The 27,227-nt window shown below is 39.8% G+C and overlaps 1 protein-coding gene across 1 annotated transcript; it reads right to left on the minus strand.

Moving 5' to 3' along the window:
• Positions 1 to 11,240: 11,240 nt before the first annotated feature.
• Positions 11,241 to 15,809, minus strand: cibar1 (CBY1 interacting BAR domain containing 1). The gene is made up of 8 exons (XM_053333748.1): positions 15,552 to 15,809; positions 15,341 to 15,409; positions 14,776 to 14,877; positions 14,600 to 14,605; positions 13,732 to 13,836; positions 13,390 to 13,503; positions 12,472 to 12,591; positions 11,241 to 11,654 (listed from the first exon to the last, which is right to left on the minus strand). Exons 1-8 carry the CDS (start codon positions 15,807 to 15,809, stop codon positions 11,544 to 11,546), a joined length of 885 nt encoding a protein of 294 aa, XP_053189723.1. The 3' UTR covers positions 11,241 to 11,543.
• Between the last annotated feature and the right edge of the window lie 11,418 nt (positions 15,810 to 27,227).

Here is a 27,227-nt window from a genome sequence, read left to right on the forward strand (position 1 = left end):
AAACTGCAGTAAACATTGTTTGGAGAGGACAGCCGAGGCAATTTGCTGCATTACAGGGTTGTTTTTCCATTTAGTTCGATTTAATAGATCCTCAAATTAGAAACACCCCGATTTACTGCAGTGAATCCTTTCACACACCTATTTCCATGCTTTTATTGAACAGCAATACAAGGAAACCTCTGTTTCATGAGAAGCCCCTGCTCACTGACCCTCAAACCTTGTGAAATTGTATATGGCTACAAATGTGTTATGTATCTTAACTTTGAGTCTTATCCTCTGACGGATGAGCTACTTTAAAATATAAAATCTGGTCCAAATTAGTTACATTGGATGGACCTCCATAAATCCAGTAGCTTATTGATGGGTGGTCTGCTGTTCCATATTTGATGCCCAGTCTGTTGATGCATGGAGCTGATCTTAACTGCTTCAGGGAATATACCTCATCTGATCCACCATGGATTACTAAGAAAGAAATGAAAGTTGCTTTCATTGCAAGGGTTGCTTTCATTACTTCCACTCTCTGGGAAAGTCCAGAAAGTCATGGGACCTACTACGTCTACGTTGTCTAGATCCCATATAATATTTTGAATGATGGTTATGATATAAATTTAGCTGTATGGTTATTGCACAATTGTACAAGTAGGTTCAAAGAACAAGCCTGTATAGTAGACAGCTATTACACTGGAAATCTGGAAATCCCCTACAGAGAAGTCTAGGGCCTCAGATTAAGTTCATAATACTATCTGTTCAGTAAAAAAAAGGGTTCTCACTGTGTGACATGCATCAGATAAATTAAGAAAACCATAGCCTGCAGTACCCACAGTACTTTTTTCCTGAGAATATACATGTAGCTCTTTTTGTAGTCCCCACGCCCCCACACACACATACTCACACTCCTCTCCCACCAAAAAAAAAAAGAAAGAAGAAAACCCCAAAACAAAAACAGAATCCCCAGAAAACACAATCTCCAGAGATTATAGTTCCATCCCCCCACCATTCACTCAGCCCTTGTCCAGAGAAGGCAGTTTCCCACCCGAGGGCTTGGCCATATGTGAGTGCTGTCTCAGTCCCACATATGAAGGTCAGCCCTGATGGGACATGTGAGCTCCAGATTGCCACCCCTGGGGTTGGGAGGCAGGGCTAATTGACTTTAAACCAGGCTGCATGGCACACATCAGGAGACAGTGACTGGACTTTTGAGGGACAAAAGATAACTTTACAAAGAAATACCATATTTTTTTTGGACTTCCTCAATCTAAAATGTAAGAACTGGCTGAATTTCAGATGAATTAGAGTCATCATGATAAAGCTGAGCCACACCTCGACTATAAAAAGGGGAAAAAAAGGATTAATCAACAGGAATTTCCCTTAACATGCATGTAAAGCATTTAGAGGAATTATTTGACCTTTTTGGGAAATATGCGTATTATTTGCTTTCTTTCCGTGAGTCAGAGATCAATCCGAATCTCATGTCTATGTCCAATAAATATGAAGCTACAGCCAGGAGATAGTTAGCTTAGCATACAATGGGACCAGAGGGAAACAGGATGGCTCTGCCCAAAGGTAAAAAGTGATATACCAGTTCCTAACTCTCACTAATGTTGTTATCTGTGCGGATGTGGTTGTTAGTTATGTGCCAGACTGTTAGCTTAAAAGGTGCTACAAAATGATTTTTTAAAGCAATGCCAGGCTAGCTGTTTTGCCCTGTTTCAAGTCTATTATGCTAAGCTAAACTAATCGGTAGCTAGCTGTGATGGGGACATAGCCATGCCCACTTAACTGGTCTTAAGTCTGAAATGTGTCCCCAGTAGTAGCCAATGACACAAAAACACACACACACACACACACACACACACACACACACACACACACACACACACACACACACCATAATCATAATCAGTTAACACTTATCACTACTCTTGAGTGCAGAATCAAAACCACTTCAAAGTGTAAACCTCAGCTTTTGTAAATCCCCTAATGATCCTTATTGCCCTGCCTCCCTTCCACTTCCTGTGCTCCTTTGGCCGTGTTAGGCCAAGTAAGGACAAATCATTGTGGGGAGGCGACCACATATGGTGGTTAACGTGGTGTTTGGTGAGACGTCCATCCAGGGCTGTCCACTGATGGAGACGAGCCAGGGGGAAGCGTTGTGCAATCAATGGGCTCAGTTAATTACAATAGTAGATCAAACACAAGCTCCATGGCAACCCCTGCCACATTTTCCAAAACAAAGGAAAGGGAGGCATTCAGCATGCGTGGCGGCTGTGACATGGTGTTACGCATGGCTGACACAGGGACAATTAGCGGCAGCCCAGTGTTTATTTCCCGGGATGGGTGCACAGTGGTTGCATACTATCTTTTTTACTTATCTTGTGTACCATAGATGAAACATGTCATGATTAATAATAACCAGACCATTATACTGAAGAGAGAGGGCTTAAAGTCTAGTATAAACATTTTTTTTCAACACACTGGGATCTGTTGGTCTCAATATCTCCACAACTACTGGATTGATTACCATAAAATTCATGCTCTCCAGAGGATGACGTCTACTAACTTTGATCTCCAGGTATTTCCTCTCAACAATGAATGGTTTGCCATATAATTCATTCCACATATCCTGCGGGCAGCAGGATAAACCCTAATAATGTTCCTCTGTTGCCACAATTAGGACAATATTGTTGTTGTTGTTGTTGTTGTTGTTGTTCATGCTCCCCTCAAGATGATTTATAAGATTATAGGGCGATCCTTTAATATCAAATATATATTGAAGATATATCTAATTGCAATTATTTTGACAAAAATGTTTTCTTAAGTCTGTAGAATATGATGTGTACACCAGGGCATCCCTGCAGCACAACAATATTTAATTTAAAAATGGGATTTTGACACACATCTTGTGCTTAACAAATATTGCGCCTCCTGTGATTTGAAAATGTCAACCACACAGCAATTTCAATAAAATGTAATTTAATTGCTAAGCCCTACTGAATACCTTCAAAATTAGCTCAGTTGTACTTTGTGTTAACTGCTATTAATGTTAATGAATCATAGACTGTGTATGAAGATGAATGTAGCGAGATGTGACGGCACCCAATGCTTTGCATTTGAGCTGGAGAGTTGTTGCTTATGACTAGAGCTGCAGGTGAGCGAACTGTCAATCAACAGCCTCATGCAGTCATCAAAGCTGCTACAAGTCTTCAATTAATATCGCAATAATTTCCAAAGTCACCACCAGCACACTTATTAGAAGACCTGAATTTAGCAATTCAGACCACAAAGACTAGTTGAAAAAAAATATTCACTGAATATTTCAAGAGAGAAGTTGACACTTTTTCAGTGGGAGTCACTTGGATCCAGGTATTTTTTGGGAGCCAGCATCTAGTGGCTATGGTGGCATTAGGTACTTCTGCATCAGCTACAGCCTCAAGCTGTGGTAGTTGCCACTTGGTAAGAATGCTAACAGGCTAAATTAAAGTGGTGACCATGGTAAACAATATACTAGCTAAATATTAGCATGCTACCACTGTCATCGTGCGCATGTTAGCATACTGAGGATAAAGCTGCAAGCCCCGCTGCATGATTGTAAGCTCTAAATCTTATTGTACCAGTGGTTCATATATCTTTTTATACACTGTCTGAGCTCTATTGAATAGTCCAAACATATCATGGGATAATTATAGAAGCATTGGGCAATTTACTTCCAAATAATAAAACCATAAAAGTCCATTGTGGTTTCTCAAATGAATAATGCTTTTAATTTTTTTCATCTAGGCACTAAATTTTAGACCTGTTTATATTCATAGTTGAACACAGTGGAGTTTGTGTACTTTCAAGTGATGTATTCACACCCCAAATGGTTTGGGTTGGCTATGCAACTGCTGGTGCTTTTCAAAAATGTTTTGAAACACACTTATAAAGTTATTCATCTCAAAACTTTCACTGAGCAGTGCAGAACTCACTTGTGTGTACTCTCACAGAGTCGTGACAGAGGACACCCATGCTGTCCGTCTATCAGCTAGCAGCAGGCCCCATCAACAGGCCACCGGCATCAGATCTGTTCTAGTAAACTCACACAAGTTGGCTCTCACACCCAGATCATGAGCCAAAACCCAAGAACAAATGTGAAGTGCAAATAAAACTCTGAGATTCATATCCTCATAACTCTGTCTCCCTCTCTCTACATCGCTTTCTCTCTCTGACCCCTCAGTACCCTTGTTTATTTATTCCTCTTTTTCATTCTGTTTTCTCAGCCCATTCCCCCCTTCTTTCCTGCCTTCATTCGCTCTCGTCTCAAATTAGTGTCAAATTCCCCAGTGTGCTTGTTATGTTTGTTTCTAATGCAGTACCTAGCAAATTACAAGTGTCCTATTCTTGGATGCCTTCTATCAATTCTCATTCATGTGTAAGAGGGCAGCTCTTGGACAGTAACATAGCTCTGTGTGATTGTGTCAGGGCAGGTCAGTCATGAGAGCGGAGAGCCTGCATTCCTCTGTGCAGTACTAAATCCTCATGGGATAGACCTCATTAGTGGACTAGCTGTTCCCAGGCTGTCTCATAGCCACTACTACAGTGTGTGTGTGTGTGTGTGTGTGTGTGTGTGTGTTTGTGTGTGTGTGAAGGTGAAAGCATTTGATTATATGTTCACACATTTTTTGCGGCCATGTCCTCTTGTGGTTGTTGTGAGATTCTCTGTTGCATCTTCTCACTTTTTATTTGGAAGACAGTTGTGAGATATTCCTTGTGTTTGTGTGTTTAAAGGCCAGGTTAGACTGACACCGTAACTGGCTTCTTGCCTGTGTTTTGACATCCTGTGTGAGACTCGGTATGGGAGCAGGGGGAGGTCAGTATCTACAAGTGGATGAGATGTACCCATGGGACCAGCTTGTCTGACGGACTCTTCCCAACCTTTGCGAAACTGTAAAAGTGTACACACGCTCACTCGCGCACACTCTTTTCACTATGCTGTCATGTACTAAAGTGTCCCTGAGAGACACTTAACACATCACTCAGTGACAGTGGTTCCAGACATAGCTTTGACCCCCCGCTGTTGACCCGAGCTGGGCCTGACAGCTTCTCATGTCACATTCTGTCTTTGGTTTCACTTTATTTTTCAGCTTGGGGAGAGTGAGAAAAGAAGAGGGTGGGAGGTGTTCTGATGTTTCAAAATGTGGAAGGATAATGCTGTCTTTGTTGTGCAAGAGGGAAGACAAATATTTTTTTCTACTCCTCGTGACCTGGTGTGCTCATTCAGCCACTTCACATTTCCTTGTGAATTATAACTTACCTGAGACATGAAGACTGTAGCAACGTCTAATGTAATATGTAATATCTTTGAATTAGAGCTGCAGTATATATGTTGTGTGTTGAATATTATATGTGTTTGCCTATTCATTGTACTTCTTCCTTGCTTCAGTCTTGGCTGCCAATATGAATGCAAGGTCAACAATAACACAGAGGAAACACCTTGTGATCTATGTCTGATGTCTTTCTGCCTCCTGTCTTTTGCTCCTAACTCAGATGAGGATCTGTTACTGAGTGGGCAACAAGCACCAGGTGGCTGCAATCAAAAATACTTTAAATAAATGTGCAGTTTTAAGGACAGAGCAGGTGGCTCTAAGCTACTAATTTCTTCTACTGCTGTCCTTTCAGGTTTTCAAGTAATAGTGAATAGCAATAACAAGTAGAACAGCTCAAAAAACAAAGCAGTTGATGTTAAATTAATCTGTGGCCAAGGTTCAGGAATTGTTTATGGAGTTAAAGTTTATAAAAATACTTTGATATTGTAATGAACTGTAGTGTTGATAAGGCTGATGGGTTGCAGGTTATGGCTGTTATGAAAGCAGTGTTATACTAGGAAGTGGTTGGTCAACTGTAAATATACTCACTGCTCACCTGGCAGGATAATCAGGTTGGCTAATACACAAACAGACTCATAATGACCCACTGATATCAGGCCACTGATGGGAAGAAAGGGACAGGCAGACAGAAAAACAAGATTGCTGAGCACACACAGTTTACAGTATACGCCAAGGCTGAAGCGACTGTTAGCTTCTGTACAGGCCCAAGCCAAGGCCTCCCTCACTGATCACAGCATGGCTCTGTCTGATAAGCATCTTGCACAATACACAGATACAAGTGCACACACTCTTTCTCTCTCTCCTTTTCATTTATTTGAAAGCAGATGATTTTGAAATCATTAACAGTCACAGGGTGGGATAGATTGGCAGGCACAGTACGACACATTCTGACCTGACGAAGGACTGAAATGTTGTCCAGATTAAATTTTGTGGCTTGGAATACGGGTGCGGGTGTGACCTTTTTTATTGAGGCAGAGTATGAGCCCAAACCTGGATATCAGGTTCAACAAATAAGGCGCGTGCACGCACACACACAAACACACTAACACACACATGAAAATCTGCACATATAGTACATGACCATACATATGAGTTATGCACTTGTATTTCAGACACACAGGTCCTCAAACATATCCTTGTGCTATAGTGCGTGATTGACTCTCATATTAGAAATGTATTTATAACTACATGTAATATTAACTATGAATGTGACCTTAAACCTTCTAATCACACTGTAAGACCAACTGTAACTGGATAAATAACCCTTTTTAAATGATGGGTGGCCTTTTCCAAGTCTTCTGCTTTTGTGACAATATTAGACCATATATCAAAATCAGTTTGTAGAGAACACACACCCATACCAGGTTTCTCACTTCCCCCTAAACCTTTGCAAACAGTGATTTATGCTGAGTGGGGATATCCAAGAGACTCCACTATCAGGCATTGGAAGGTAAATAAGAAGTCACTTTCTGCTTTATCACCATCAGATGATATATTATAGTGGAGCACAGCTCACAACGTTGACACGTACCATTGCATGTACAAATTTACAATACTGCACGCTTGTTTAAAGCACAGACATCCCTTGATTTATGTTTGTACCTGTGATCCTGGAATGTGGGACAGATACAGTACAATAACTGTTATGACTTACTGCCCCTGACAACAGGTACACTGCCTTCATGTTGGTGCATAAATCAGGGAAATGGGAGGATGAGTGGTTACTACATTATATACATGTTAGCTAGATGTTCAAGGTCTCCTCTCTTGGTAATAGTAAACACATGACTGGAAGCACACGTACAGTACTTTTGTAGTTATACGTGAAAACCTGCTATCTTGCATAAACCCACACAAGGACATTGCATATCCACTACAACTATGCCATTACAGGAAGGAAGATACCCACATGTAATCAAACACACATATGTAAACTTGTTTGCTGGTGGGAAATCTAGGGAATGTGGCAGAGTTCAGAGTTCTAAGAACACCAGCAACACACAGCAGGTCTGCCAGAGGCACCACAGAGAGTGAGACACACACACTTACACAGAAACATACACACGCCATGGCAGCTCTGTCAGTGAGTCAGTGTGTGAGTCACACTTCGGCTATGCTGCCTCTCGATTTTATAACAGCCGCCAGCGATGCACTGTATTTAATATTCCAAACAACTGTACTGTGGGACTCTGTGGCACACACATATATATATATTCACATATGTACACACACACACACACACACACACACACACACACACACACACACACACACACACACACACACACAGACACAAACACACGCACACACAGACACAAACACACAATTTTCTGTGGCCAAATATATCTCAAAAATAAGACAGAGGAGTTATATTGACATTCACTTTGCCTTTTCTCTTCCATTTAAACACACACAGATACACACTTGTCATTGGGGATGACTGTGGGCGAATCAGAAGGGGAGGGGAGGGAATCCTTACCTCTTAGTGTGCCATATCTATAGGAGATCCAATCATTAGCTTCTGCACCACTGATACTGACTCCATTAGATTTGACCTATGAATCACTTCCCTATACATTCCCACATGAGAATGTATGCAGCTTTAGGAGGAAAATGTGGAGAGGTGTGTATGTAAAATGCCACGTCTAGACATGGTTTTAAATTTGTGTCAGCCTCCTAGTTGCAATATTGAATCCCCACCTGTTTCTCAGTGCTAACCTGGCAAAGCACATACAAAACATTGGCTCCAGGAAGCTCTGTTATGGATCAAAAGGACTCAACAGTCTTCGCACACCTTACACACTAATGCACTGTTCTCCCCAACTAAGTCATGGTTGGTTTATGTTTGTTACTGCTTTGATAAAACTGCACTCTCATAAAGGTAGTGGCAAAAGCAATTGTGAGACATGTGAAATAAAATGTTAATACATACATACATATAATGAATACATTGCATATCTGAATCACAGTTCAAAGCTCAATTACAAGGCTTTCAAAATTTCAATCGTTTTCTCTAAAGAGGTTACTGATAACAAACACACACACTCGCACACATACTACCCACAGGTTGAAAAGAACACAATGTCTCCATATCACAGTTTCCCCAATTCAACAGTCCAGGTGAGAAAGCTTTTAAACAACACCCTCTGGTGGTGGCTCAATAGAAGAAAACAACCAGGAACTTCCACAAGTAACCTTTCTTAAAAACCTTATAGTTATTATTTAGTTGTGTTTTTTTTCTTGTAATGTGATTCTGGATACCAATAGTTGCTTTTATTTGTGGATGTTGAGGTTTGCAGTTTGCACAGCTGCATTTGGAAAAACTGCAGTTTAACGATCAAAGAACAAAAACCTGTGACAGACAGGAAGACTTCTGTCAAGGTAAGATCAGTGGCATGAGGCTCAAGGGAAAGGCACTTTGTATGAAAGCAGCTGCGCGAGGCTGTGCAGCGGTTGACGTGTGCCGTGGGTGTTAGATTTGATAGGAGTGGCGTGAGGCAGAGGTGCAATGAGTCAGAGTCAATGATAAGGGGCCCTGAGGTTATAACTGACCTCTCTCAACTGTCCTTCTATTTCCCCATACGCCCACTCTTTTCTTCTCACATCTGGTTTTTTGCATGGGTATCCCTGGTTGTTTTTTAGCCTTTGGTTTTTTACAGTCAGTGACTCACAACCACTTCTTGCCTTGTTATGTACCTTTGATTCCCAACTAACATTAAGACTGGCCTTTTGTTCACCACTTTTCTCACAATTCTTTTTTGTTTCTTTCAGACCCTTTTCTCTCACCGGCCACTCTATGCTTCTATTCTGTGATCAGGGAGTGGAGCCTTTAGGTTTATCTGCATTTGTAAAAGCTCTCTGACTCACTCGCTCACACAAACACACTTCATAGGTGATGACTCACTGCAACACAGGCCATTCAGATCCACAGTATAACAAAGACAAAACTGGTGCGTGAGTGCATATTAGTGTGACTCTGTTTGCATACACATTAACCTTTATATGCATTAAGGTGCTGTTAGGCAGAGGGTTGATGACACACCACCTACAACGCTTTTATCTAACAGAGATAATAAGACTTTGCTGTAAGGGAGGTTTCTGTTGCCCTAATATTTGTTATATTGAAAGTGTTGTTGCTTGCATGAATGTTCTTTAGTGCTATGAATAAAATCTGTGCATGTGTGCATATTTGGAAATGTGGATATATTATTACATTGTTGGAGAGATCATATCAAAAATCTGTAATATGTGAGTGTTTGAGTGTGAAGGATCAGGGGTAGAAAAGCATTCACTATGACACAGGCAGTGTTGGGGGTAACGAGTTACAAAGTAACGGATTACAGTAACGATATTACTTTTTTGTGTAACTAAGTAAAGTAACGCATTACACTAAAAATATCGGTAACTATACTACTTTACTAGACTATAGTAACGTGCTTTTCTGCGTTACCCTGCCTTGTTTGCGTTTGTGTAAAGTTCTGATCTGTTAAGTGGCGTGTGTGCATGCGCGTTGCTTGTGTGTGTGCTTGCCTGGGCAGTGCACTGTTGTCATGGAGATCGATTTGATTTGAGTGACGTCGCTGCCGGTGAGAAGCAGGGAATTGGAGATGGAGATGGAGACGCCGGAGAAGATAGGGGGTTTTGGCCAGTGACGATATGCACATTACTTCCAGTTTATTTCTCGAAAAGACAAAAATATCCGTGTGAAATGCACTCTATGCCCTGGCGACAAGTGTTTTTCAACTGCTGCCACGTCAATGAGCAACCTGTCTAAGCATTTGTCAGCGCAGCATGGCAATACAAAACTTGTGGCCAAAGATCCTGCTCGTCGGTCATTTGAAGGAGTCACTGAGCAGCCGACCCCGCCTAAACAAGCTAAGCTTTTGTCAAGTCTTGGAGCGCAGCAGGTAACACAAAAAGAAATTAACAGGCTAGTTGCAGGGTTCATTGTAGAAGACATGCTTCTCCTGTCGACCATTGAATCGCCCAGGTTTAGAAAAATATTAGATAAAATACCCGCGACCCTGCATTTTCTGTTTCCTTTTTATGGGCTTAAGTGCATTTCTGTTTTATTTTATGGGATAAAGTGACCTTTATGTTTATATTTTTCTTTGACCACTTTCATTGACGCCTGTGTTTTGAAACTTGTGTGTTCATTGACCCCACCATAGCCTCCTTTAAGCTGTTATGTGTGGCTTTTACAGTGAGGCATATTTCTTTGTGAAGACAGGGATAGTGTTCTTTCATATGGTTTTACATGCCATTTTGTATACAATAAACACTATGTGGGCAGACTAAGTGATGTTTTTCCATGTATCTACACGGAAATGGGAAAGTAAAGTAATAAGTAGTGAAGTTACTTTTCAAATCCAGTAACTAGTAAAGTAATCTCATTACAATTTACAGAAGTAACTAGTAACTAGTAATGAATTACTTTTTTTGAGTAACTACCCCAACACTGGACACAGGCAGCTAAGGAATGATAAATACGTTGAGTGACTCATGCAAGACAGACATCGGAGCCATCAGTCAAGACACTGGCAGCAGCATCCACTGTGACAGACAACACATGCAACTGGCTCCTTAAGGTTCCATATGCATGTACAGAAGCATGTTATATACACACATATATATATATCCAGATACGTGCAAACTGTTCCCTGCTTCATTTGTAACACTTTTGCATGTCTGCGGAGGAGATGAATCACTTTCAACTGCCGTTGTCACGTAACTACTGTCACTTAGACTGATTCATAGGGAACAATTTCAAAAATAACAATCAACCTCCCTGCTGGCATTTTGATGCAAAGTGACTAAGGGTACACCATGTACTTATTATAGAACAGCAATTCATTGGAATACTGCAAAACATACAGATTGAGTGTTTTTGTTTTTATTCATAAAGACAAATGACCATGGTTTGATAAAGTGTTTGGCATTGTGTCTATATAAAATATAGCAAAGACAATAAATGGCTGGAATTACAAAGAGAAATATCAGTTAAGAACAACCTGTTCTTTCACAAAGCATCACATAACTACAGCACATTATCACTACAATACTGCTCAGACCACCTGTGTGAGGTGAATTTGGCAATGATACCACTTTTCTTTTATATAACAGTTAATGCACCTTTTGATATCCCGCCCCCCACATTTACATTTTACATACGCTGTACATTTAATTTTCATCATCTGACTCTTCCTCTTCGTCCTCCTCATCCTCCTCCGATTCATCTTCATCCTCTTCCTCCTCCTCTCTTCTCGTCTGCCGACTGGAAGCTCTTTGTTGCTGTAACAACAAATAAACAGTCACTATGCAGCTAAGACACTTAACAGGTAGTCATTAAGCAGAGTTTGTTATTCATTGGAATCTGTTTTCTCTTCAACATTTCTATCTCCCTCTAAGGTTGCGGTTAGGAAAAGACACAATACAGAACACACCCAAAGATCAAGGACACATTGACATTGAACTGCTGAGGTCACATTGTTCAGTAGTTCTGTGTGTAAACATAAATGTGTCATATGGTATGTCTAAAATCTAATCTGCATTCTGATGACGGGTATGAACTGCAATCTGCCTCTGCTATCAACTATTTCAACAATTCAAGATACAAGATGCTAAAGTTGAGCCTGCCTTTTGAAGCATACTCAGTACAGTTAATTAAATCACATTTTATAACGCAATACCATACATTCACAAGTTAAAGTGCAAAGTGCAGTATCACTATTAAAGATGCTAGGGGTAAAATGTGAATGTAGGAGGAAATGCACGATGTTGCCGGCATGCAATGACATGTGTGGAAAGTCAGATTGGGAGATGGTTGGAGTGATGTTTGGTGTCAGCATTGGCACAACTGATAAGACACAGTGTTATCGAGCACCAGCCTCTACTGGTATGAGGAAGGTTTAAAAAAAAAAAAAAAAAAAAAGGAAGCAGGGAATTTTTTCATTTCATCATCAAGATGTAACCTATCCAACTGTCAAAGTGGAAGATAAAAAGCATTTGCCATTACAGAAACTTCTTCAAAGAGGGATCTTTTGGGGGAAGTTTTGGCATCAGAGAATGACAGTTGGTATTAAGGATCTGTGCACTTTCTGCATCTTACCTGTAAGGTCCCTGATGTGCTCAGGAAAGACCCAGTCCGTTCGAGGGAGGTTTTGGAATTAGCTCGCACTATGTCTAAGCGTGACTGGTAGTCAGGGGGGTGCAGCGAACTCCTGAACACCTGCCAAAGACAGTAGGATGTGCTACACTTTATGAAGATTTATGTAGATTTAAAAAAAGAATGAAAGTATTAAGTTAGGCATGTTAACATATATTATGGGTACTTAATATTACAGTTATATAACACCTGGAGTCTCAGGAGAAAAAAAAACACACACACAAAGAAAAAATGCTCCATGATCTGGAATATCCAGCTAATCAACAACTGGGCTGGTGATGTCCTTTAGTCAAAGATAAACAAAGAGACTCAGGGAGTATAGCTTTGATAGTGCAACAAACTCTCATTAAAACCACACCAATGATTTTCCCTGTGTAGAAAATAAATTCCTCCCGGCCTCTCGATCAGGATTATCTTCATGCCAGTCATTGTGCCTTTTTCAGATGATTCAATCTCCCAAGCTTGGTACAATGAGTCATCGAAAAACAGCCTTGTCTGGGTGAGAAGTTTCACTTCAATATGAATGGAAGGCAGATGATTCAGTGCAAAAACACACAGATGAAATGGAAAGGCGTGGAGGAAAATAGCACAAGGGCATAAGCAGGAGGAACCTCGTTCGATGACTACCATTGATTCTTTGTTTTCTCACTACAGGCAGAGTCTCTTAAAAATAGTTAGGCTAACCTCCCACTGAATTATTAACAGAAGAAAGTAGCTAGTGCAAATCTAAATTGTGCGGCAGTGACCGCAGATTACTTCACAGTTACCACATCAATTAAAGGGTGTGGAATAAATAGTATGTGTGAGCAATAAGTTTATGATGATTCGTCATGGTTAACCTTTAGCAGAGCCTCAGCCTACCTCCAGGTCCTCCTCCTCGTCCACACATTGAATGCTCTGGTAAGCCAAGGTGTACACCTCTAAAGCCTTGGCATGGAAAGACATCTCCACTGTTACAAACTCACCAAAGATCCTCTATGGGGGCAAAAGCAAAGTGGATATTTCAGTGCTTAATAGGCTTTGACACAATTTTCACAGAAATGACAAATAATAATAGTTTTAACAACTAAGGGAGGATTTAGAGTGTGGGCAGGCAACAGAAAAAGAAATCACCGCTGTCTGGTTTCACTTCATGGTCCGCTGTTTCAACAGGCGTATATTTCCAATTGAAATTGTAGCTAGAAAATAGAGGTGGCAGCAGACCTTAATGTCCCGGATCTTTTGCTTCTCAAACTCGTCTATGGTCTCCTCCAGCTGCCTGGTGGTCCGTGTGGCATCCATGGTGGCTCTCTGGAGCTCACTCTCAGCCTGACAAGAAAAAAAAAAGAATAGACAACATCCTACAAAACATATCAGTCTAACAATAAAGGATACGACAGTTTCAACAGTATCCTTTAGTACTTGTTGATACGATGAATTAGGAAATTTATACTTTAAAACGCAAGTTAGCTTTTTTTTGGGCAATATTCAAAGCTCAGTGTCAGTGGTGTGAAGCACCTGAAACCACATTTGTAACCTTCAGTTCCAGTGCAACACCTATTAGAAATAGTAGAAATGTAGAAATGCTACAGTGCTAGGCAAGGAAAGGAGTAACGTTTGTAGTTTTACACCCGTGTCTCCTACATTCCTGCAATTTAGGACCTCAACTATACACAGGTACACACAGAAAACAGGAGCTATAAAAGTGGGGCTGCTCCTTATTTATTTTTTTCCTACCTGTGGCACGGGGTTGTCATGCGAGGAAGTCATCTGACAATAATATTCGGTCATTAGGTCAGTTTATATGACAAAAATGTGTGACTTTGTGATTGAGTTACAAGCAAGTTCAACGAGGTGCCACACATCTGACACAGGAGAGCGGAACAAAATCGGTACATGCCACTAAATTTAAAAACGAAGCATTTGTTGAATATGGTCGAAAGTGAATTTCTGACATACTGGATGTTTTGCTGTAAAACATGAACAGAGTTTAATTGCGTTGGAACTTCATTTCAAAGCAATTCTGATATATTTTATGTGTTTGTGCTCATACATCACCAGTGATAAGATGCTGAGATTGCACTGAACACACCTGAGACTGAGGGCTTGGTCAAGGAAACACCATAAATATATTAACATTGGACAAGGAATACGCCTGAACCCAAGATGCTACCTGCACATAAATAGGTGTTTTTGTAACATTAAAAGTAATTGTGTCTATTTTATATTGAAGAATTTGAGAATATAAGAGAAACACGGCAAGGATACAATGATTTGCCTGTCTGAGGGGTTTCTCTGCCTGGTCTTCTCAAGCTGAGCCATCTGTTTGGTCTCTCTCTCTCTGGCACTCTGAGTTGTCTTCAGATCTTCCTGCATGGATGGACAAGCACAAAAGGACACAGTTGTGATTATGAGAATTAACAATGCTAGTCAGTTATTTATAAAATGTGTCAGGTTGTTTCAGAGCAGAACCTTTAAAATATTTGGTTTATCTCACTATTTCCTAATCAAATCACGACATAAATTCAGCAGAAAGATTGGAAAAAAATGTTGAGTTGATATTTTCTTTAATATCTTTGAATCCAGGTCTAAATAAGATGCAGAGCTGGGAAGATGCTGGCAATGACACTAAGAATGTCTGATGTGGCCCACGGGATGTTATCGTTCAATCAACACTGCCCTCATGTGGCCATGAAGGAAAATTTCTGTGATCCAAACTGCCTTCTCATTTTTGTGACACAATTGCTGCATCCTGGTAGGTCAGAACACATTTTAGTCTTGAAATGCATGCAGCTGCAGGGGAAGGGGGCTGTTTGTGTCTTATTCCACTCACTCTTTTACGTTTCACTACAGCTCCATAGCTTTTCAGAGGCTCTATGACTTTGGCTTCAAGTCTTTCCACCTGCAAAGCAAATCACTTCAAGTTAGGTCCTGTCTTAAACACTGTTTGCTGTTTCCTCACAGTCACTTCACAAATTCAGTCTGTGGTTGTGAAAATTAAGTTATGACCAACATAAAAACAGTGGGAGGTAAGTTAGTTTTACCTCAGCTTGGCGGTAGTCTTGAATCTTGGCCAGGTGGTCAGCAAACTGCTTCATACCTCTCTTCAGGTTTGGTGTTTCCATGTCAGCATATAGTCCGATTTCCCGAACTAGGATGTCTGCCTTGTCTCGTAGCCTGGCTGTTTTACGAGCATAGGCAGCAAACATCTGGCACATCTCTCCAAAATGTTTCTCAACATTGGTGATGTTTTCCTGGATCTTTCTTGTCTGGTTGTCCCTGGGGAGGGTGAAGGACAACATAACAGCAGTAATCAAATGGTAGTTTAACAAAGTGTACGATGACAGTTTATATCAGATATTTGTGCAAGGAAGAAATAATAACATGGTTATCTTGTATAATAAGTCATTTGATTATGAGCTTTTTAAATCTATGTGCAGCAGGGCATCATAACCAAAACATCAAGATTGTTTCATAAAGTCTGATCATCGTTTGACAAACAAAAAAGTGTTAGTTACACTGTGAGAAAAGGACATCTTCCTGTAACGTTAGCATGATTGCTTTATTATGAAGATTATAAATTTAAAGTAAATTTTTCGCGACTTGTGGCTCATGAAGAAAAGTCAGTCTGGGTATACACATTATTTTCAATGTTCGCTAAAGGCGTTTTTCTTTTACACCTAGTGATGACAAACTTAATCCTTGTTATATCTGCAGGTAGTGGTTAGTTAGCCTTAACAACAACGCAGTTTGATTTTTGGCACCGCTAACGGTAACTTACCAATGCACTTTCCTCTACAACTGGCAATTTGTTTTAACATGTTTTAATACATTGAATATCTCTTACCTTGCTCTTGCGTCGGGCGTACGACTCATCTTAGCAGAAAGGCAGTGAATAAAATGTAACGTTATTCAGTGTAGAGACAACTTTATCAGCACCAGTTTTAACGTTAGCTTTGCTAGCTGCGCTCCTCCTCTCAGGCTAGCACGCCAGGCTGCCGTTTCCATGGAGTCACGTAGCGTTTCCGCTTGAGGAATGCATGCTGGGAATTTGAGTTGTTTGTTGACCCGAGGCGCAGTTGTACAACTGTAAACTTATGAAGCTCTAAACCTTGATTCCCTATGAAAGAAATATCACTTTCAGTAACCTCTTGTTTTTAATTATTTTATTTATATTTATACATTTCTTTTTTCTGTATTAGAATAGTGTATTAGCACACTAATAAAAGAGAGACGGGAACTCTGACCAGTTTCTTTTAGAAAGAGAAGAAAACCACTGTGAAACATTGTATTTGCCTCCCACAGTGATGTAATAGTTGGCCCATAAAGCAGTAGTCAAAATTTTGAGGTACCTTGGTTTTCCCATGTTATGCTACTTTTACATTCCAGAGGTAAACATTGTGAGGGAACAATACACTAGTTTTAGTTACTATCTAGGTTAACAAGATTTTATATGGCCAACTTATACATTTGATGTATTTTTATAGTTTGGTCAAACGACCCAACAGTATAAAGAAGTTAAAATTTTAACTGCCTTCACCAATTTAAAGTGTCCATCTGTTTCACAGTTTTATTTCTGACATGCTTATTTTTACATCGTGTATAAACTTTATTCTTAGGTGTAGTTTGGAAAATCTATTACATTTTTATTACATTTCATATTACAGTTTGTCTGTTTGGCTAGTATAGCCATCTAATTTCCTGTTACACCAACATGGGCAGGTTATGTACAAGAAAATGTGACGGCTACACTCATATGTACCATCATAATTAAAATGCACTGGACTCTCTGGATTCACTTATAAATATTTGATTACTGTATCAGTTAAATTGCTTATTAGTGATATTAACTAGAGTATTAAACAAGCTATTTGATCATCTCTATGGCTACTTCTCTGAGCAATAGCAAATGAATATCCCAAATATTTGTCCGCTTTCTATAGTTTGTATAATTTCTGAAATAGATCAAGGTACACTGCCAACATTAAAACAAAGAGAGCCACAAATAGTCCTTTTCAACAACAGCTTGACTGTTTTTGAACTGGTGCCAAGAGCAGACTTTGTGATCACTGAAATGAATGGAGGCCTCATTGTAATTCCCTCCTCTGTGTTTGGGAATGCATGAATGTCACCAGCTGCCACGTCTGCTCCTCTGTGGAAAATGTCCAAAAACCTTAATTATCACGCTTAATCATCCATGGGATTGAAGCAGGGGAGATCCCACTGTAACAGATTGGCGATGTAAAACACGGTCATTGCATTGAGCTGTGTGCCTGGAATCCCAAGAGGATCTGGTTTATACTCTCTGGTACAGCTGATGCTGGTAGATTCTTTTTTTAATGCGTCTGATATAACCTTCCTCTATTAGGACTGATGGGTCACTATACCTGGATGTTTTAATACTTTAATGAAAATACCAGCTCATTTTCAATGTGATTGTGAGGCATAATTGTATTCTGCATGTGTACAGTTCTCATGCACATTCAAATAACTGTTTTATGCTGATTGTAGAGTGTTGTTATGCATTCTGAAAGGGACCTTACAATATCTAGAAAATATGAAACACTCCAATTACAATAAAAGAGACAACAGACAAAGCAGTCTCTTTCACCAGTGTAATTGCTTGGCTCAACCACATGATGGCGATGTAACTCCATTCATCACTTAGACTAGGTCACATATAGGAATTTGCATGGTTACAGGTGGACTCTGAGCCTATCGCTATGAATCTTGAGACACAAAAAAATGATACTGACTCACATCACTCCTCACTGTCTTCATCATCTAATGTTTACATTATTCAGGACTCTCTGGCAGTAGACTCAAAATTCCTAAACATGACAAAAAATATAACAGATGCCTGTCCTGCTACCGTCCTACAGGATCTGTGTGTTGAAAGAAGCCTGGGGCTGTTGAGTTATTTGCCTTGGCTGCTCGTAAATGTATTCAGAAGTGGTGGCATCTTTTTACACTGTGCATCTGACTTTCTTAAAGAACAGATGGTGTTGTTTCCAAACTACCAATTAGCAAGGAGAGAGTAGCAACCACTTGCAGCAAGCAGCTCTCTCGGCTTCTTTCATGCTCTCAGTTTCTCTCTTTTTTTGTCTTTATCCCTCTGTGCCCTCTTGTTCCATCTTCAGCTATCTGTGTTTCTCTCTCTGCCTGACTTTGTCCCTCTGCAACCCTCATACAACGCTGGAGATGTGGTGGCCTGCTGCTGCTGAACAGATTGGGAGTGACATATGTCAGACATGGGGGGACTTAGTGGGGCAACCAAGTATGTGTCCCCCAGCGTGATTGTATATGTGTGTGTGTGTGTGTGTGTGTGTGTGTATTGTGTGTGTGTGTGTGTGTGCGTGCGTGCGTGCACGTGTGTGCACGTGTATATACTCTCTTTCTTCACATTCCCCCCTTCAGGTGTGACTCCTGGTGTGAAGACCCCAGACTTGAGGCTCTCCTCCCACACAGAGACTCACATACAGCTTTAGATTTCCCATTAATAACAAGTGAGAGTCTGTGGGAGGCGTGTGTGTGTGTGTGTGTGTGTGTGTGTGTGTGTGTGTGTGTGTGTGTGTTCAGGGACGCTGAGGATTATGAACAGCGTGATATCTTGTTTGCCACTTGGTGCATAAAATGAAATTACAAGCCAAGAGTCAATATCTCATCATGCTGATTTTGGCTAACCTCACTCTCCTTCCTCTAACTGCTACATTCCTCTGATTTGGCAGAGGGACACAGCACTGCTCTCTTACAGAAATTAACCCTGAAATATCCAGTGGGAAATATATCTATCCTATGTGCTTCAAACTCAGTTCTCAGTGTTATAACATTTAACCAGTCCCTAAATTAAGAATTGATCTCTCATATGCAATTAAATGCTTCTCTGGAGAGTGTCTACATGGAAAAAGCAAAAGTCCCAAATCTATCATACAGAAAATTAAGATGTCAGTCTGTTTTAGTTCAGGCTTTACATCCAGCTAAACTTTATTACAGCAGAACTGTCACCCATCCCATCTGCTGTCTTTGTAACGTTTTCCATATACACTGACACTGACATCATACAAAAACACAATGTCACAGATCTTTTTCTCCACTGTGCTCAGACAGCTATAATAAATTTCTTCTGAATGACATATTTGAAATATGAAATTCAGTGATATTCCCCTTTAACTCCAGCAACCTTGAACAAAAGTCCTCCCTCTGCAGTTAAGTGGGTGCTTGAAGGGCAAGCCAACGCAGACACGGTCCAGTGCTTTTATTGACCCAATGAAAAACCTCTCTGTGTCTCCAGGGGCTTGGAGCTCAGGTTAGGGTCTTTGTTGTCTGCGTTCATTAGTGTCTCCTTCACCATCTCCCTCTCTCTCTCTCCCTCTCTATCTCTCTTACTCCTTCCAACACCTCCTTCTCTTAACTCCCTCTCGCTCTCACCACTGCTCTTTTCCCCTGAGGAGTTGGAGAAGAAAATGTCACCAGATCAAATTAGCGGGAGCCTCCAACACAGCCTGTCTGCCTCTGTCTGCTTATTCCACCGAGTGATAGTGTCAATCGTGGAAGTTTCTGTAAGTTTGTGTATGAACTTTATATTCCCCAGGTATGATACTCTATGACAAGGCACATATAAATGGTTGTTTCTTTCATGTTTAAAGACATGTCAGTAGACGCTTGTGGTTTGGTCAACCTATTTAAAAGAATAGTTCAACGTTTTGGAAAACACACCTTTTACATTACTAATTCACAGTAATGTATCTTTTGTTTTATCTGCACTACAACTATAATGAGTTTTTAACCTTTAAACACAGCCTGGCTGGCTGTTTCCCCTGCTTCAAGTCAGCGGAAACAGACTAAGGTGTAGCTAACCATTCTTATTGACCAGATAGATATGATGATGCCATCAATCTTTTCATCTAACTCTCTGCAAGAAATCAAATAAACACATTAACAAAATGTTGTACTGTGTTACTCCTTTAAACATGTTAAATAATTTATATATCACTGTCATTATCTGATTGAATGAGGAAGGCAACACCTCTGCATTCTGAGAAAGCCTTGATCTCACACCCACTTCCTTTTGCAGTGTCACCACCACATAACTTATTCATAACACATTTCATATTCATAGCCTTCTTTACTTCACTGAGATGCATCAGACATACAGAAGTGATTTCTCTCCCAGTCTGGCGTTATTTACCTTAATGCATTTTAGTAGAGTGGGGGGGAGTGTTGCCAGACGTCCAGCTTTGCAAACAGATGACTTTAATGCATGTTAACCTTGGTAGCGGTAAAAAGCCTCACCATTTTTCCTCTTAAACCATACATTGTCCATCAGAGTCCATTGGGGGTAAGCTGGAGCACTTCCAGGGCTACTCACCCACGGACCACAAAAGGCCACTAATTGAAAATGACCTCAGACTACTGAAAAAGAGTGACAGGCTTGCAGAGTTAAATGTGGTTGTAGTAACAATATTATGTGTGTGGGTGTGTATGCTCATGTATGTTTTATACAGCAGGGTGTTTGTAGGGTTGCATTTTCCGGCTGTATTTTTGCTGAATGAACATGATGTTGTAGGCTTAAACAATTATTCAGGAAAAAAAGCAGAAACAGAAAGAGAAAAAAAAAGAAACGTAAAGAACCCAAGAGATCAGCAGCAAGAGTGAAAGGAACACACAGAAGTCCATTTTGTGCCCCATCACAGCTGGATGAAAGTGGCCACTGTCCTTCTGCCATCAATATGCAAATGGAAAAAATGGCCCTTGAGTGCGGGAGCAGTTCCCTCAAGTGCATTCATTAGCCACTGTTAGCATAATTGATTCCCAGTCCTGCCATAAAACTGGTCACTCCCTGTGCAGCTCGCTCTGAAGGATCCTCTGGGGACTTCACAGGCTAATTTCAATCATAAATCATTAAAGGACACTACTAGCCAATGGACTGTGCCCAGGCCCCAGAGACATGCGAGCAACAGTAATTCTGTCACTGATGTCTAAATCATCGATGTGACATACAAAGGTGCCTACAGGCTGACATATCCTACTCTCCACCTCTCTATCCTCATTTCTTAACTAGGTGTCATAAAAATGTATGTGCCCTTTAATTAGGTAACATGTACCTTAACTTAGCAATATGTCAGAGAAGCAGTTTTTGTATTTGTGCCTGAAATGATTTAGGTTATTGCATAATATTTTTTTAGAGTGAACCTAACTTATTGTTGTGATATTTTATGCAGTCTTAATAGTTGTAGCAAGTACAACCCCCCCCCTCACACACACACACACACACACACACACACACACACACACACACACACACACACAGACACACACACAGTCTCTTTCTCACAGTCCCTGATGTGGTCTAAGATAAGATATCTGCCAGACCACTGCCATAAATTTTGGACACATTCCTGAAGTGATTTCACTCTCTATTTTGTCTTTGTTTAAACCCAACTCTGAATTTATGTGAAATAGCTGTATAACTACTCAGGAATTCAGCTAATAATATTCAACACATGTTTTCATGTAAGATGGTCCAACTCCCATAACTCTATGATATTGATTGAGTTATCAAAATCCAGATTTAATGCACTACCATGTGGGCACACTGCCATCTAGTGAGCATGGATAGTGAGCTCTTTCTAATAATAAATATGGAGTTATTGCATGTGTAAGACTGTATTGTATTGTATTGTGATTAAATTAAGTTAATTGAGTTAATTAATCCCAATTTTTTATGCAGAAATAGGACAATGTCATGTTAAAAACAGTGTTGATCGACCATAATGATGAGTCGATAAACCTCAATGTTTATCTGTCTGCCAACATCAGTTGAAGACCTCTGCTGCCTGACTCTTGTTGTGCAGCAACCAACTGCATTTCAGGAAGCTGCCTGGGGAGCGACGCCTGCAGCAGAGGCACTGCAAACCAACTTCTAGATCATTTGAAACCAGTTCATCCTTGCAACAATGCTCCAACAAATAGGGAAACTCCATATTTTTCTATGATGAGAGTTGATGTTGAATAGACCTAATCCTCTTAGAGGTTGCAGATTCCCTTAGCGTTCCACCATTTTCTGGTAACTCTGAATTACATACCTCATTTCACTATCACCAAACTAAGTGATTAGTTTATCTTACCATTTAAAAGATCTTTTTGTACATCTGTTTGATTATTTTCTTCTTTTATGTACTCCTTATTAAAGCTTCATTTAGTCAGTTATGGATAGACATTTAGCTTTAAATAAATGTCCTCATTTATCGGACTGTGCGTCTATATGTATGTTCTTCAAAGCAGAAGACAGATTTCCCTGTTTTGAGTATCACAATTTTTTAATATTATGTATTTATTTTCCTTCAGTTGAAGGTGGTGTCCCAATTATTAACTAGAGCAAACATTTTAATTCTAAGTGTGGTCATAACATAGTTATGTATGTGAAGTTGTCTAAGAATAAGCTTTGATTTTGGTTCTTATGACTCTGCAGTCAAAGAAACTTAAACTTAAACAGGCGGATGTTTCAGTTTTTCAACCTGCCTTGTGTGCATAACCAAACAGAAAATATTTAGATTAATATTTTTATAATATTATATACAACCAGTGAGTATTCTATGGGGTATACCACATGACTTACTTTGGTAATTAAATGAACATCAGGACTGCATACTAGTTACTGCAGAAGTCATGATAGCTATTAGCTTCAGCTGTATTTCTTTCTCCGGCATTACCATTCAGAGCAGGTGCGTAGTTTATTAAGGCTCCCATTAGAGAGAGAGAGAGACAGCCACACAGTCTGTACGGCAAAATATAATATTCCATTCTTTCCATCCTACCATCCCTCCATCTGTCCATCCATCCATCCCTCCTCTTTACATGCTAATTAAACTCATCAACTTTTGCAGTGAAGGTTTCCAGCAGCTCAGAGAAACAGAGAGTGAGCGAGAGAAGCGAAAGACAGTGGCATGCTCATGATGTATCGCCACCTTGCAAAATAAAACATATTCATAAAGAATATTCATTACCTCTACCAGCCATCCCCCAGATGGCCAGAAAATTGGCTTTGTGTTGAGATGTGGATTCAGGCATGCATATTAATGGAAGACAGATGTAAACGCATATTCATATTCTTTGGCTCCTCTTTTTTGTGACAGACAAAATGATAATGCATCCACTTAAGAGCGGAGGAAAGGGGCTGCATCCAGGAAGCAATTCACCTCTAATGTGTTGGTGGGTTATTGGCTTTTTGTCAGTCTGGCAGTGTGTGTCCCTGTTTGTGTCTAGTGTGTCTTTTTGTGGAGTTGTCCTATCTACATGTTAAGTGCTCCCTCTTTCGCTCTCTCTCTCACACACACTTACGCTGTAGCTTTGAGGTTTTGAGGTACAGGTCACCGCTACCTCATACATCAAACACAGTGGAGTGTGTTGATCTGCAATTTAAAACCTTTCTGTCTTCTTTATGTAGGGATTGCTGAAGTGTGTTTGCACTTTAAGGTGTATACATTTACAGTCATGCAGTAATGACAGACTCTGATGAATGAAATCCTTTGAAATGACACACAAAGCTGTCCACCATTTAAATCTGTTATGTCAGACACTTTAACCACCATTACTACAATCGCTATTTATGACCAACAGTTAGGAAAACTGTCACATGCTAATTCGTCTTTATTTATGAGTCCTCATTTGTTCTGAAATCAAGATCTTATCTCCACTGCCACCAAATGCTGGTCCCACTGCTTCCACAAGAGGACATTAGTGCTCTCTCACTCTTTGAGCCCAGACCACAAACTCTTCCATTTCACCTCGGATGGCTGCATAAACTGGGCATTGCTAGTATGTAAATCCTTATAGTCATAAAGATTCACACAGTCAGCGAAAAATAAGTTCATTACAGCATAGATAGATTTTGAATACAGCAGTGAGTGTCTGAATTTGTGTGTGAGCTTTTTGGAATATTTGGAGGCAGACAAATATGAGTCCTCATACTCATACAACTTCATTCTTTCAGTGTTTATGTAAAACACATCACTAACATCCATGAAATGCGTACTGTAGTTGCTGCTCCAGTAACCAACCACAGGGCTACCGTATACAAATTAGATCTCATCTCCATGTTACAGCCTATATATGTCACAGTGAGAATAGGGGAGGTTTTTAATAGAAATGGTCTCATAAACCCCCAATCCTGTAACAGAGCATTGCTCGATTGGAATAAAACCTTCTTTGTGTAAGTGTGTGGCAATATGGAAAATTAAAGGCAGTTAATAAAAAGCAGTGCTAAATCAATGAGAGCCATAAAAGTTACAGGGTGATATTAAAATGTGGGGGGTGAGGGGGGGCAATAGTGGCATTAACACGCTGGGCCTGAATTATCATGTTAATTTAATATCCAGTCTTCAAATGAAGCAGAAAGCCCAATAAAGGTCAATTAAGCAACTAGCCTCTCATCTCCATTTAGACTTTTATGGCCTCATCTAAATCATGAAGCTGGTGGGGCTAAGGGGCCCCACTGGCTGCTGGAGACCTATGGGACCCAATGAGGGCATGAGCTTTTCGGATCTAAGTTTGGATAGTTTGGTTTGGGACAGCACTGTGATTTCTTGACCCTAATAATAATTTTGAACTATAGACGTTATTCTAACTGCTGCTCACACAACATCCAGGTCTAATTTTTTATTCAGCACAAATGCAGCTGTTGGAAGCATTGTTGTATCCAACATGAACTTTCTATCCCTGTGGATTTAGATGTGGGTGGTGTGCAGGCTTTTGGTTTCATCACTGTGTGTCTCAGAGAGTAAGATAACGTCTTACATCTATGAAAATTGTGGTACTGTCAAGCTCTACTTTTTCCAAATTAAGTGTAAATTGCTTCTCATTCTTCTCACATTCAGCTGACAATAATTGACCACTCACATCTGCTTATTCATCTCTTCCACCTTTTTTAGCTTGTCACCATCTCCTTTCAATAATTCCCTTTCTGTACATCTTTAACCCCATTTCTGATTCTTGCAAGCTCAATTTTAAATACATAACACAAAAAAACAGTTAATTGTAAACTCAAACCATCAATCATTAACACAAATTATTTAATCAATATTAATGCGAAATGTATTTCAAAACCAATCAATTTCTTCATGAAAAAGGATGCAGATTTTGTGGAGTCCAGTCTCATTGAAAAAATGTAATTACCATTGATCAGGATTTTGTTTTATTTAAATAATGAGCTGCATAGTGTGTTGATTCCTTCAGTGTGCTGCATTCATTGACATCTCAAATCATATTTGTATTCATATATGTATGCGACATTGTATCTTCTAGGGTCCAATTATTGTTTAAGTCGATCTTATGGCCAGAAAAATCTGCTCATTTATCAAATAACTGACCAAAATAATGACAACTTACTTATCCTCCTCACCCTAATAAGAGGGGTAACTCAAGTTTAATATCGATTACCACTGACATGATCGTGACTGAACAGTCAAAGGAATGATGAATAATTCCCCCTGCACAATATGTATCGACCACATATTGACCTCATCAAGCAGGACGGCTGCATTGACTTGGCTTTATGCAGATCTATAGTCTTATGAATAAATCATGTTGAGCTAGTTAGAGCTAGTCTTTCAAGGTTCAGTTAATAAACAAAAGAAGGAGCTTTGGTATTGTGTGACCTGAAACATAATACTGTTTTAATTGCCTCTGAGGACAGTAGCATCATGTGGATAAAAACTCCTCTAAAGTCACTTGACAGAAAATGAAACTATTTTGATAGTTTATTCACCATTTAAGTCATTTTCTAAAGAAAAAATGCTTAAAAGTAATTGCTTTCAGCCTCTCAATATGTTCTGGTTTTCTTAGGCTTTAATGAAAGAATACTGAATATCCTTGAGTTTCTGAAGATGTAACCTTGGACTCTGGGAAATTGTAATATACATTCTCCACCATTTTTTTCATAGACGAAATGATGAACTGATTATGAGAACTCTTGCTGGATGTGTATCCTGGGTAGATATTCTTCTACTTTACAGTTGATAGCGATTTCCATAAATACTATAGGAAACAGCAAATAGGTTTGTTAGATGCTGATTTTGATTATCCCATCTTAATAATGAAGATCCAAAGAATTGATGCTAATGCTTTGGGGCGAAGCTAAAGTACAAATACCGCTAATGCCTATGTAACACACCCATCACTTGTGAAGCAGCAGTTGAGATGCACACATGGCTTGTACATCTTTAAATACACTCTATCTGTCAAGCATCCCATACAAAATGCATAATATGCGACAATTCAGCAAAATGTTATCGTGGGAACTGAGCACCCTTTTTTCGTTCCACATGCTATGCATCTGGATAGTGTCTGGGCACATTACATGAGTGAATGGGTTAGTGACCCAGATTCTCTAATGGGATTTTAGGTGTCTAAAAAATAGAATTGCTTTTTTTCAACTCTGACAGATGTTCCTATTTGATAATTACATTAAAATGAAACCAGTAAGACATTGATATGAAAGACACATATAAACACATAAAAAAATAACTGTACAGATGCATTAACATGGTTTTGTCAGATGATGCTCCGGTTTGATGGTGTTTTCCTCAAGTTGCACAACACTATAATGAAACATTTATCTTGTGCATGGCTTCTCTCTAAATGCTTAAAGTAGTTTTGCTCTCTCCTAGTCAGTTTCTGTATTAAGAATCAAAATAAACTTGGGCCTTTGTTTATGCGAAGAA

This window comes from Scomber japonicus, chromosome 15 (assembly GCF_027409825.1).
Source record: "Scomber japonicus isolate fScoJap1 chromosome 15, fScoJap1.pri, whole genome shotgun sequence".
Classification (NCBI taxonomy): Eukaryota; Metazoa; Chordata; class Actinopteri; order Scombriformes; family Scombridae; genus Scomber; species Scomber japonicus.

Excerpts from the sequence above, each read along its gene's own strand:
- cibar1 (XM_053333748.1), bottom strand. The coding sequence starts at position 15,809 with ATGTTGTCCTTCACCCTCCCCAGGGACAACCAGACAAGAAAGATCCAG. Across the intron at positions 12,592-13,389 it reads ACGAGGAGGAGGACCTGGAG|GTGTTCAGGAGTTCGCTGCA; the intron begins GTAGGCTGAGGC and ends TGTCTTTGGCAG. Across the intron at positions 11,655-12,471 it reads GCACATCAGGGACCTTACAG|CAACAAAGAGCTTCCAGTCG; the intron begins GTAAGATGCAGA and ends TTGTTGTTACAG.